This window comes from Quercus robur, chromosome 9 (genome assembly GCF_932294415.1).
Source record: "Quercus robur chromosome 9, dhQueRobu3.1, whole genome shotgun sequence".
In the NCBI taxonomy this organism is placed as follows: Eukaryota; Viridiplantae; Streptophyta; class Magnoliopsida; order Fagales; family Fagaceae; genus Quercus; species Quercus robur.
The window spans coordinates 55091546-55105859 of record NC_065542.1 but is presented as its reverse complement, the minus strand read 5'-3'; the positions used below and the strand labels follow the sequence as shown (position 1 = coordinate 55105859).

General features: G+C 35.3%; 1 protein-coding gene across 1 annotated transcript; it reads left to right on the top strand.

Moving 5' to 3' along the window:
* The first annotated feature begins 1724 nt into the window (after nt 1-1724).
* LOC126699153 (uncharacterized) lies at nt 1725-10807 on the top strand. Its single transcript, XM_050396802.1, has 6 exons — nt 1725-2186; nt 4025-4086; nt 4181-4431; nt 6486-6560; nt 6670-6732; nt 10499-10807. Exons 1-6 carry the CDS (start codon nt 2083-2085, stop codon nt 10541-10543), a joined length of 600 nt encoding a protein of 199 aa, XP_050252759.1. The 5' UTR covers nt 1725-2082; the 3' UTR covers nt 10544-10807.
* Nucleotides 10808-14314: the final 3507 nt, after the last annotated feature.

Below are 14314 nucleotides of genomic sequence, written 5' to 3'. Positions count from 1 at the left end.
TTTTAGTGCCTCAAGGTGGAAAAAAAAAAAACTAAAAATAGAAAAAGAAATAAGCCAAGAGCCTTATAGCTCAATGATATTGGCCAGTATCCTTTATAAGGAGAACTAAGATTCTAAACCCCCTCTCTCGCTTATTATAATAATTGAATTATTAGAGAGAGAAAATGAAATTAAAAAAAAAAAAAAAGCATTTGAAACACATTAAAATAGTGCTAGAAGCCAAAAATTGATTTAAAAAATCACAGGAAAAAAAAAATCCATTTGGAAAAAAAGGGTCAACCAATAAGATCCACAAGTTGACCCATTTTGACTTGGCATTTAGCGCGTCAAGTTGACCCATCTTTATCACGATTCCAGAAATCTTCATGCATACCCATATTTTCCTTCGAATTTGGAGAGATAATAAATTTTGAGTCCAATTTTATGAGGTACCTTTAGAAAAACTCTAGTTTAAAGGTTTCCCTTTCTCAAAAAACCCACTGGCTAATCAAGTCGTGAAGGTGGTCACCAATGTGATCGTTTAGTTCAAGCCTCATCAACTAATGGACCATCTAATTCACCACAAGTGATGGGATCCTAGGACTTTCCCCTCAAAACGGTGTAATGTGCTTTTAGACTCCCAAATTGCCTAACCAAATAGACTCAAAGGATTAAAATGATAACATTATCGAATTGAGTAGACTAAAATGACAAAAATTAAACTTAAGAACTAAAATAATAATACGGGCAAGCACACTCTCCTCCCTTAAGGTTTGAGAAAAATAACACTCCAGCCTAAACTTGAAGGGTAAACATACTCTCTTTCCTTGAGGTATGAAGAAATTAACACTCATTTCCCCCTCCCCTCTAACACTCTCCTTCTAAATTTTTATAATAATCTCTTTACAATATTTTTAAATAAAAATGCAAAATTTATCAAATACAAAAACACTTGCAACAACAAATCTCTCCACAACATGTTGAAAAAAAATTAATTAATAAAATCACACTTAATATTTTAAAATACACTTTAATTACAAATTTAAAAAAATCAATTCTAACTATAAAGTAAGATAATTTGGAAACTTGGCCAGTTAGCATACAACATTTTTAATATTAATTTCACAAAATCTGGTCAATTAAATATCATCTAGAAAATGTTTTTTCCCTTCAAGTTTAAGGTAAAATGTCATTTCTAATCTCATGGAAGGGGAATATAACCCCATAATAATTTACCAAACTTAAAAAAGTGTAATTGTATATATATATTTGGGTAAATTGCAAATTACACCTCTAAAATTTGAGGATGATTGAATTTTACACCCTGAAGTTTGGAGTGTTTGAATTTTACATCCAAACGTTTTAGAACTTGAATTTTATCTCCTAAAGTTAGGTTGTATGGATTTTACACCTCCAAATTCTAAAACTTTAAAGTGTAAAATCCAAACACTCCAGAACTTTAGGGAGTAAAATTCAAACACTTCTAAAATATAAGGGGTAAAATTCAAATTCTGAAACGTTAAGGTGTGAAATCCAAACATCACCAAATTTCAGGAGATAAAATCCAAATTTCAAAACTTCATAATGTAAAATTCAATCATCCCAAACTTTAGGAATGTAATTTGTAATTTACTTTCTTTTTTTTTTTTTTTTTTCTTTTTTTTTTTTTTTACCAAAGAAAAACAAGCAAAAAACAAAAACACTGCGTTTCAAGTGCTTGAAAGGCATCTTGGACCCAAATGTCACAAAATTAGTACACACTATAATCGCAGTGAAAGTCCCTTTGCCTCACTCCCTCCCTAACTCCCTCCTTGCCCTTCACAATTCTTCCCCCAATACAAAAGCTTTCCACCGACTTTCAAATCCTTTTATCTGTCGAGAATTCAAAATCCAAAACCAAAACTCTCTCTCTCCGTTACTTTAATTCCCAAACCCAAAAGAATATTTATTTTTTAGGGTTTTTGATCTCTCTTCTCCGCAACTTCAAATCCTTCACTCCAATTCTTTTCTTCTTCTTCATCAACTCCAATTAGGGTTAGGGTTAGGTTTTATTTTTTTCTTTTTTCTTCGTTGTATTTATTAAATTAAAGAAGCGCTAATAAGATGTATGCTGATCGAGTGGAGGCAGAGTCCAAGAGGTCAATAAAGGATCGACTCAATGGGACTTCCATTGCTGACACTCGCCGCCGACAATTCACCGGCAAGAGGTTCGCTTTTGCCCCCCACAATTTCATCTTTCTTCGCACGTTTTGTTTTGCCGGTTTTTAATTTTTGCTTCTATTTTGGTTTTTTTCTATAGTTTGATTTAGCTGTGTTTGTGATTGGAGGCTTAGCTTGTTCTGGGTTTATATTTTATATGGGAAAGTTTCAGAGCAATTTGATTGAGTATATATATATATATATATATATATATATATATTAATTTTTAATTTGGTGATAATTGATTGAGAATTTTGATTTCTAGTAAGACTTTGAACACTGGCTGTGATGGACTCTCATGATGTTGTTAATGATGCTTTTATGCGTTGGGTTTATGGAAATAGTGCCATCAGAGAAGTTAATTTGAGTTTTGTAGTCTCAAAGTTGCAACTTTGTGGGAAATTTGGAAACTGTTAACTCTTAATGAAGTAATTTCATTAAGTTTATTAATCCCTTGTTCGGAGATATTTTGATATCTGTATCTTTTTGATCCGTGCACGTGCACACACACACAGATAGAGATCTTGTGCTTCACTGCTGTTGTTTCCACAGTCGAATTGTTGAGAGGAAATCCGGGCAAAGGCTTAACATTGCCTTGATGCACATCCATAAAGCATACGGCTCTACTCTGAGTAATCTAGACGGTGGGTTGCAAACTTGCAATCATGTGATGTTTGATCTTTAGGAATTCAACACTAATTAGATTTCTTAATGAGATCTTTAATGGTTTTTGATTAGGGTTTGATGTTTAAGAGTAGGTAGGTTTAGGTGAATAGAAGTTTGGATCTTGAATATGTTTCATAGCGACTTGGTATTAAAATGGTGAATAGAATGAGAAAACAGAAAGATAACTGCTTAGTAATCTCATCTAGGTTTTCCTCCTAAGCTATCAAACACAGGCAAGCACCACCCTCAAAGCTTAAAATAAGCTATTGGAATTTTATTAGACCCAACTCACCATGAATGTTATTGCCTACAATAAAGCTTTTCAATAGGCAATGGCTATATCCTTTTCTAGAAGTAGTAAGACTCCTAAATAACCTATTCTTAGAAAGTCTAGGATTACTTTTTTGATAATTTGATAATTGGTTTGTGGGGGGGGGGGGGGGGGGGGGGTCAATTTGAACCCTTAATGTCTTTTTTAGAAAGACTAAGATGACTAATAACAAAGAAAAAATATTTAACTTCTCTTATCAATAAGACTCATGGGCCTTTGGTACCATCAAGGAATACTTTTCCAAAAAATTGGAAATCACCAAATTGTCCTTGTAATACTATAAATAAATTAAAGCTTATCCAACAAAAATAAACAATAGATAAGACTCGATGAAAGATCTTCTTTATCAGAAACTTCCCAAATTAATTATTGAGCACTAGAAGCAGCTTTCTCTTGCCTGTTATAAGCCTTCAAAGGGGCTGCCAGTTACATTCCACATCATCCTGCAATAACAGTTTGAAGCTTATTAGAAAATTTTCCTTTGGTATTGCATACCTACCTTTGTTGGATACTCTTAAGTCTTAATCAAACATTGTATTGTAGGTGTTGCTAGAGTTTAGAGGACCATTGTGCATACACTCTCTAGGATTTGTCTAACACGCTGCTGGATGCCCTTGTTTTTATCAATTTCTGGTTTGAATTTTGGAGTCTATGAGTTATCTGTTGGATTGTAGTGTCAACTTTGCTTTCTGGTTCATCAAGTGGCTATTATTATTATTATTATTATAGATAATATTCTCATTCCATCTCTCTCCTTTTTTTCTTTTTTGTCTTAATTGGTCAAGTTCTAAATTATTGAGGCCAACAATATTATTAAAAATAATTGTGTCAATGAAATCTCTTTTTCAGGCAAAGGCAAGATGACAAGTGGGAACATGATCTTTATAATGAAGATGAACCTCAAATTTCAAGTATGCATTCTTTCTATAATGCAACTAGAGCCTGCTCTCTTTTGTGGGCATCATATCACTAACCTTCTTTATGTGGTTTTTATGGCTTATGAAGACAACAAGGTTGGGGCTCGAGATCTCCGTTTAAAGCTTCAAAAGAAAAGTCTTGGACAAGCATCTCAAAGAGGGTCTCTTTCAGGTGTTAGGGATCTACGTGATAAGTTAACTGGCCTGAATGATACACAACCAATGAACATTGATCCCCCAAAGCGAAAGCTGGAGGCTCAGAGGCCTACTAGGAAGAGCGTAGCTGAGGTCCCTGCACCAGAGCTCAAAAAGGGCACCAACCCTGCTCCTAGAAAAAAGGCATGAATCTTTTTTTTTCGCTCACTGTGCCGTTCAGAACTACTTGCTAGATTAATATATTAGTTTAGTTTTTGTGCATGTTTAGGTGGGAGTTTTTTTAGTTCTATTATATATATATATATATATATTATTCTTTTAGTATAGTTTCTTATCATTATATGGTAGGGCATTGTTATGCATTTTTAAAATAATACATGTATGCATTATCAGGTAAAAAAAATTAGAACCAGAATATAGTTTTTGTTCTTAGTTTTTTTTTTTTTTTTTGGGGGGGTGGTGGGTGTGGGTTGAAGGGGCAAATAGTTTCACTTGGTAACCTATGTAATTTTTGTTACATCATTTAATTGTGCATGTTTCACTAGGACTTGCTTTACAGATTACTGTCAATGCACTAGTCACAAAATGCTATATTATACCTTAGGTATCTCAAGAAATAGGGGTGGACTAAGGATTTGGAAAGTATTAGGGTGGGTATAAAAATAACTTTATCCACAGACCAAAAAAAAGGATGCACTTTATAGTGAGAAATAAAACATGGAGAACTGAAGAAGATATTGTATTGGTTTCAGTGTGTGTTTTCCTAGTCACACTTTAGACGTGTAATTGGTCTGGTCTGTTTATTAGTTAGAGAAGAGAAATAAAACCCTTATTGCCAAAGCAAAATGATGAGGATGGTTCCACCTTTTAAACCTACCTTGCATTGCAATCATTTTTGCTAATAAACTAAGTGAAGAGAATGCTCCATCATTCTTCAAGAACAATTGGAAGAAGTCCCTACAAAATCCCTACTTCAGAGGTAAACTGTGCTGGAAATCAGATATGAAAAAGGGATTTAAAGTTAGTGGCTACTATCAGGTTCTGCTTTGCAATAGTGATCAATCATTTCCTTGGGGAAAATTTGATGATTGATAATTCACGGAGAAATAATGTTTGGATTTCGTATTGGTGTTATATGTGCAAACACAAAGGTGAATCAGTAGATCACCTATTACTAAACTGCTCTATTGTTACAGACTTATGGTCTGAGGTGTTGGGTTTTTTAGAATTTGTTAGATGATGCCAAAGACTGTTGTCGAGTTGCTAGCTTGTTGGCAAGGACATTTTGGGTTTTGGGCCTCTCATTGCTTGATATGGTGCTTGTGGAGGGAGAGAAATAACCAGAGCTTTAAAAATATAGAGAAAACTATGGCTGAACTCAAATTATTTTTCTTTGGAACTCTTTGGATTGGGTATCTGTTTTGCATAGTCAGTCCTCATGGTCTGTTATATTTGTTTATATCAATAAAATTTCATTACTTATCAAAAAAGATTGATTCTTTTGCTATCAGTCAGTAGTGGACCAAAGCAGGGGGAGATTGCATTATTAAGTAAAATTCCTAGACTTTACCGTAGAGTAATGATAGCTATTAAAAATTCCAATTCTTCAATTATTGTAATATTAAAGTTGAAAGAAAACTTTTATGAAATGCTTGTGTTGTGTGTCGTATCAGTAAAGTTGAAAACAGCCCTTTGACATTGATCTTGAATCCACAACCTCACCCTCCACCTTGTTATGAGGGGAGGAGGTGCTATTTGAGTTGGAGCCCATTGGCTAGCACTTCCCTGGGGTATCTCAGAGATTTGGTGATCCTGCTACTATCATGCTTATGCAACAGGAGTCCCTTTATTGTTAGCCCCTGGTCCAACCGTCCAAGTGGCTAGTGGGTCAAAAATTTAGAAAGTAATTGAAAAACATGGTCTGTATTATAATTATGCCGTGCACATATCTTTATTGCTTTAGCTTGATCAGCCAAAACAACCCTCTTTGCATGAAAGTAATTTTTGGGGATTAAACTGGGTAAAGTGGAGGTGTATCTTGATCAATCTTGGTACCAGGAGCTCATTTATATATATATATATATATATATATATATATATGTATGTATGTATGTATGTATGTATATAACCTACACTATTAAAGTAGTGATTAGTCTTCTAGTGGACCTTCTATGCATCAATACAAATACATTACTACAGTTCCACATAGTTTCTGAGTCCTGCTTCTTTTTGTGCAGGCTGGTACATCAGTGGATGACTTTTTGAACTCTTTGGGTCTCGAAAAGTATCTTATTACTTTTCAAGCAGAGGAAGTATGAAGATTTTTCCTGCTTCTTGTGTTTTGCAAAATTCTCTACTATATTTGTTGTTTTCTATCTCTACTTTCAGGCTTGACTTAACTTTACCTTTCGGTTTGTGGAGGTTGACATGACTGCCCTAGTACACATGACTGATGATGACCTCAAGGCTCTAGGCATACCAATGGTAAACCCAATGAAACTTTGCCCCAACATATGTAGTTTAATGTTGCATTTCTTTTGTCTTAACATTGGATTTGTGGAACTTCTCATAGCAATGACCCAAACAAAGAAGAGGAGGAAGAAAATGTTGGATTTGTGGCACATCTCATATATCTATGTTAGGAAGGGTACTTAAATTTTGACTTCTCCCCTGACCATCTTTTTTTAAGACAAAGAAGAACAAGTGTTGGTAAAAGCGCACTTAAGCGCAAAGTGTGAAGCCCCAAGGCTCTAGCGCTTTTTGCCTCTAAAGCAAGGTGCATTCAAAGAAGTACGCTTTAGGCACGCATTTTTGCACTTTTTCAAAAAGCTCAAAGCGTGCTTTTTGGCACTATTTATATTTTTCAAAAAAATAAACCAATATGGAATTAAAACTATAGGATCTTAACATTATTGATATAAACCTTTGATTTGGCATATTTTTTGTGTAACTTATCAAAAAACATATTTTGATTGTAACTTACTGTCCTGAAAGGATGAAACCCACAACCCCCTATTTCTTCTCTATTTTTTTTTTCTTGGTTTTTTTCTCCCAAAAATAGTAACCCACCCTTGCTTCTTATTATTATTTTATTTTTTTTCCCTTTTGAATATCTGCTTGGTACCAATTACCATACTGCTATGTCCTGAAATTCTTAGCTAATTCATGAAAAAAAAAGTATGATATAATATATTTGTGGTAATTCTATAGTTACTTTATTAGTTGTTGAACATAGCATTTAGACTTATATTGACTAATCTCTATAGACTTATTAACTGATTAAATTATTAACTAATATTGGCAATTAGTCATAGGGCATTATGGCCAATGGAGATTTAAGAAAGAAAATGACACGGAAGTAGTCATAACTAGCTGATCCAAAAAATAAAAAATGACTTGACTTGCAATTTTTGTATTAAAGTTGCAAAATTTGGGATTAGATAAATGTTATATGAATTGTATAAAATGTTTTATTTCATTTTACATGATAATTTGATTGTTGTATTGCCCATTAATAATTATTTTTAAATTTAGTAAATTTTTAAAAAAATGTACGCTTCACTTCAATCAGTCGTGCGCTTCACACTTTGCGCCTAGGCTCCAAGAGGCCTCTGTGCTTTAGTGCTCTTCACACTTTTACCAACACTGAGAACAACTTTTCAAAATTATTCTAAATAAAACCTAATTTCAACCTGCAAAATGGATTTACCATTTTGAACCCCACCGCATCCCTGCTATCTACCTATAAATAAAATAAAAATAAAAAAGTAATGTTGTAAGTAATACTTTTGGAAGTGAAAAGATCGTGGTGAACTAACCCAGACCCAAGTCTTTATTCCTGCTGAAATCCCTAAGGTCCCTTACCACTTGGTTTTCAAAACTGTTTTCCAGCAGTAACATATCATCCAAATCATTAGAAGTGCAAACCCATCTATCCTTTGTCACCAGTCAACTGATTCTTTATAAAGGTTCTTGTAAAGTGGATTCAAATATGTAACTTGTAGACCTAGGGTACTAACACTATTTTTATGTGCCATCCCAGCATTGTAATTTAGATTGGAGATTCGGAGAACAAAATTTCAAATTGGATTTCTTTGTTTTCTTCTATTTTGTCTTTAGGTTTAGGGTTTCAGTTTGACCCCCCATTGCTCTGGACTTTGAGTTGTTCTCTCACAGAAACCAGATTTGATGTCAGGTTCTTTAGTTTTTCTGAGTTGATCTGGGTTGACCACTATCTGAGTTATGTCACATCTTGTGTCCCTATGGAAGCATGAATTTTCTGCATGAGCAGAAACCATATATTGAATAATTGATTACAACTGTAAATTCTAAAATAATTTTAACTATACACATGAACTAAATTCATTTATAGGTGGAACTATCAGTACTAATTTCAGTAATATCTAGGGTATATTAGTTAGTGGTTGGTTCTAAATTCTAAAGATAATTAATCACATTTCTCTAAGCTGGTAGTTGTAATGAATTTACAAAATAACATCTTTTTTCCTGTCAACTATTTTAGAAAGAAGATAAAAGCAGAAAAAATATTTGAACAAACGTCATAGTAAAAGTTTTTAGAAGTTGAACATCTTGTCATAAATATGACAGATTTATTGTTAATCTCAGCATGCTTTGAAGGCTGTTTCAGAGATCAACAACGTTTTTAAGAGCGATGCTTAGGGTACTATAAAAGTTACAAATTGAGGTGACTGTTGACTGTTGAGTTGTCAAGCTGTGTATAGAATGAGTCCCCTGAATTTGGGTACTTGGGGTGTAAAGACAGTAGTAATCACTTATTACACTTATATTATCTCAATTTCTCAAATGACTGTCAGTTTGTAATTGCGTGGTAGTAAAATTTGTACCCCTACAATTGCCTTTTTCTTAAGATGGATAAGTCGAAATATAAGGAAAGATCACTTTTAAAAAAAAAAATCTATTTCAATCCTAATTCCAGGTCAGATGGGATGAGAGAGAGAAACATTTGAGCTGGGTTAGGTAGTGCAGGATAGCACAGTACGTGACTTGATCTAGAGCGTATTAAGATGGATAAGTGAAAATACAAGGAAATATGGGATTTGAATTGAGGAAATTTACTTTAAAATTGAAGTGGCCTCTATTGATGAAAAGATGAGGGAGTCACATGAGATGATTTGGTCATGTGTACAGGAGTGATTAATGCACTAGTGTAGAGTTAGTTGATTTGAGTTGAAGTAATGAAAAAAGATAGAGGATGACCTAAATAAATAACTATGGTAGAAGTAGTAGAAAAGGACATGTCAATAAAGAGGTTACAAAAAGTATGATTTCAGATAGAATAAAATGGCTGAGAAGAATGCATGTGGTTGACCTTGATTAGTCTATTGAAGATCCATAGTTGACTCCGAAATTTTTGGAACTAAGATTTGGTTTTTGTTGTTGCCATTCATACAACTGTCAAGTTTTTGACATTTGAGGCTCCTATGCAGGGCACATTCTCCAACCTAATGATCCTACCCTGATTATCAGTAGATCTTTTCCATTTGAATAGGAGCTAATTTTTGGCGCCCTGTGGTGAGGGGGGAGGTTTTTGGTTCTCGATATTTTCTTGGGGTTGTGTTGTAGCATCTGCTAGTTTTGTTTTTTAGAATGACTCCAAGTATCAGTTTGGATAAGTCTTTCTGACTTGACGTATTTAGCATTCTTGCCCAGATATAATTCTTTCAGATTGAGCTATATTGATGATGTGGTTTGTCATCAGAAATTATTGATTCAGTAGAATATAGAATGTATTATTTGACTGAACTCTGCCTAGTACTAAAGTTGCAGCTGGCAATGCTTCTTATCCCCTTCTTCATTTTGGTCATTTTCCTTTGCCATTTTCTACACACAAAGATCTATTTGTCTGATCAGTCACATGCTAATGCAGCAGCCATGATCTTTTGCCGCGTCTATCCAAATTATTACAGCTTACTTTATCCAATCTTTTCACCCATAGGTGGTACCTTTTTGTTATTACAATGCCTTCTTGTGAAATTCTTTTCCCTTTGTATAGTTGTATTATGTATTTATGCTAATTGTTGCAGGCAATTTTAAAGTTCAAAATCTAAAAGAATGTCGTCATTTTTGTTCTGTTAGGCTCGTTGGTGATCAATCACATGTTGTTATTACTATTATTCTTATTTTGTTCTTTTCCTATTGGCTGAAGTGTGGCTTTTCTTTTCTTTTTTTTTAATATCAATTCCTAAGTTTCAATTCGGTTTGGTTTCAGGGTCCAAGAAAGAAGATAATTTTAGCTTTGGAATCCAGAGCCTGACATAAGAGAGGGGAGCCAGTTATTTTCCGGATGTGTTCCATGTATGATTATTTCGGTACAACAATTGCATGTTAGCAGGCCTGTTTTGAATGCTCAAGTCTGCATAACGTTTTTCCCCCCCTTTTTAATGCCTGTATTGCTGACAGTTGCTTAACCAAGTGCATTATTGATGTCAAACCGATGTGAAATTGTTAGCTTGCAACAGAGGTAGAAGTTCTAATGTAATGATTTACTGCTTTTTATGAAGCTGTCTTTTGGACTTAATCGTTGCACTGAGAGAGAGAGAGAGAGAGAGAGAGAGAGAGAGAGTTCTTAAAAAGTCCACTCAAAATAGAGTTTGATATGTGATGTACTACAGACCAAATACTCAACTATGATATCACCAAGCCCAAGGTGCTGTCACCATTCTGACCAAAATGGGTTAAACGGATTAAGCGTTAATTGCATCCGCTTTTATATCCTGGGAGTTGGGTCCGCTGTTTAGATATAGATATAGATGGACGGATAGATACCCGAGAATGAATTTAAAAGTTGCTGATGTGATCTGGATTCATTCTGTAATCAGGGTTTACACCATATAATTTAAGGTTTTAAGGCGAAAATTTTAAATTGATTTTTTATTAATATTTAACTATTGCTTAAATAATATTTAGTATATTAATTAACAATCAAAGTTTTTTATTGTTTTATATTTTTTTTAATATTTAAAATTCATTATTCTTGAGGTTTAATATGACTAATTCAGTTGAGTGATATTGAGGATACTATAAGTCTTACTGTAAAGGCCTTACTGACATTAATATTAAAAAGTTTATTCAAACATTCATTATTTAATGTTTATTAGAACTAATTAGCACTTTTTATTCACTTAATGGTGATTTGATTGGATTACTATTATTCTATATATATATTTGAAAAAATGCTAACTTACGACAAACTTTACTACAAAAGCTTATAAACTAATGTGGAAAAAAATGTGATTGGTGGCACTTCAACTAAGGTTTTGAATTCCATTTTGAAGGCCATTCTGAATTTATTATTGGAACGAAATATTCCATTATTGATGTATTGTTTCAAGATTACACACAATAATATATATATATATATATATATATATATATATATATCTAATTAAGCAACACAAAATTTTATATATGATATGAGAATAAAATTAGTCAAATGATGAATTTGGTCTTCAACATTTTAAAAGGAAAATCCAACATAGTTTGGAAGAGTTCAAAATCTAGAATTTGTCCGAAACACCGAAATAGAACAAGGTGGCATAAGTGCACTGGATGTGATTAGTGACACAACAATTTGTAAAATATATGTAATAAATTATATAGTATTTCAAACATTACTCAATTGTTTGGACTCTTAAAAAGAGAGGAAAAAAAATTACAACTCGCTTATTTATTTATTTAAAAAAAAAACACTTATTTCCTCATTTGGGGCCCTAGTCCAAGGCCTAGGGTGGGGAACAAGAACTTTGCCAAGTAATGTCCAACTCATTATTATTATTATATATATATATATATATATATATATATATATATATATGTAGGGACACGATAGTTTAACGGCCCAAGAATGACGTTGGGCTCGTAAGTAAAAGGGTCCTCACAATATGATTTGTAGAGAGTGGGCTTAAAAGGCTTGCCTGTGATCGCTGGGCAACGGTCTGGTCCTGATTTTAGGGGAGCTCATGCAGAAGTGGGTTTGGCCTGAACAGCCAAGCCCTACATCGATGTAGCCCGAAGGGTTTGGAAGTCCGAGGAGCATCCAATTCTTCCCATCCTCCCCCCTTTTCTCCCCCCCTCTTCCTCTTGGCTTTCGTTTCCCTTTATACCCGTGTTCCTCCCCCTTTTTAGGGTCCACGTGTAAGCTTTACCTTCTGAGAAGGGGACTTGTCCTATCAGCCCATACCTCAAGTGGTTGGGAGTAGACGTAAAGGTTAAATAGCATGGTCAAGAGCATGGGCCTGTCGGACGCAGAGTTCTTTATTACAGTATTGGCAGCCTTTTCACTTGTCTTGTCCCTGCATTAAACTCGTCCTTCTTCTTTAGGTGTCTTGTGGGATGCTGGGCGTGAAATCGTCCTCGGCCCCACCCTTGGGCCTTTCTTTGGGGCTTTCACTATGCGTCCTCGGCAATAGGTCTCCTCGGTTTAGGCCTTAGGCCCTGATGTAGAGCGGGCCTGGGCCATGAATTCTCTGGCCCCACAATAGCCCCTCAAAATCCTGCTGCCCGACTTTTTAGTTGGGAATGAGGGTTTTGGTGACGTTGGGCCCACATCACGGCTCGTTCAAATTCTGTACTCCACTCATACTTGTGTTTTTACATTTACATGGGAGACGTGCTAAGTTAAGAGTCATTCCTTCATTTTTTCACCCACGTGGAGTACTCTGACGTTTTAGCAATCGAAGCGCGCCTTCACGAGGATCTTGAGATCCTACGGTTGCGGATGGTGTTGGAAATTGAGCCCAAACCTGCCTTGTCCGTAGCACTCCTTGGAAAGCTGCACGAATTAAATGCCACCACCCTACCCTTTATATAAGTAGGATAGGAGGTTATTCTCCTTGCATACAAACCCTTTGGCTTTCTTCAGAGTCACAAACCTTCAGCTATAATCACAGCCTCCATATCCTTAGTGCAATATGTTTGAGATACGGACAGGGGTAAAGGATTTACACCCGCCACAGAGGCGCCGGGTCTTTCCGAGACTCAAGGTGGTGTGGCCTGGACAAGGGAGGCACAGATTCAAGATAATCTTCCGTTTTGACAAGGAAGGAATGGTATTCCTCCCTCTTTCAGTCAAAATCCGAAGCAGGTACTAGTCGCATCAGATTCTTGGTGCGTCAGAAGTAAGATTTTCCGCCATCAGCGCCATCTGCTTTATCGCAGGCGTGGTTACGTGGAGGCTCATTAACTTCCGGCTCCTTGCACCTTTTCTTCAATGGTGTTGGCCTCAAGTTGGGCTCTCTGAACCTTTTCTTCAACGGTGCTAGCCCCAAGTTGGGCTCTTTTGCTGCCTGAGTTATAGGCATGTAAAAGTATTGAGGAATGGTTTCCTTAGACAAAATTTTGGAACGGCAGCACGTCACTTGTCTGCATCTCTTCTTCGGCTTTTTCTTCACTCCCTTGTATTTTTTCCTTTTCGCTTATGTAGTTAGTTTCAGTATGAGCTTATTTAAGCTCTTTCATTGTACGCTGTATTGTTTCTTTGTCTTAATAAGAAATGAGTTTGTTTCCTTTTGAATATTTTTCTTTTTCTGCAATAACTACTTTGTGAATGGGATACTACATTTACATTTTCCTTTAATGATACTTAGAGCAGGAATCCTTGAAACATAATCCTCTTAATTCGAACTTATCAACAATATCAAGTATAATCATGCTAACTCACAGTAGATTAAACTTATGAATACTAACCGAGATAACAGCTGAGTGCTCCGCAACGTGCGCAAGGCGACCGCCCAGGAACAATAAATCCTAAATAAACCGTCCGAGAGGGTTGCCGAGCAGTGAGGGACATTGGGCGTGTTCTTGATAATACTTCGCCCTATGATAGTCGCATCAGTTCCCTTGGTATTAAGGACCCGAGGGTAGACTGGGGATCCCATTCAGCCTATGGGTTAACCCTACTATCAATGGGTAACTCCTCTCCGGGGCAGATTCTAAGTGCCACATAACGTTCAGGTTGTGTCCAAAACTTGCAGTTTCTCTTTTAAGTAGTTGGTTTCCCCATAGGCTTGAGTCCGAGGACCATACA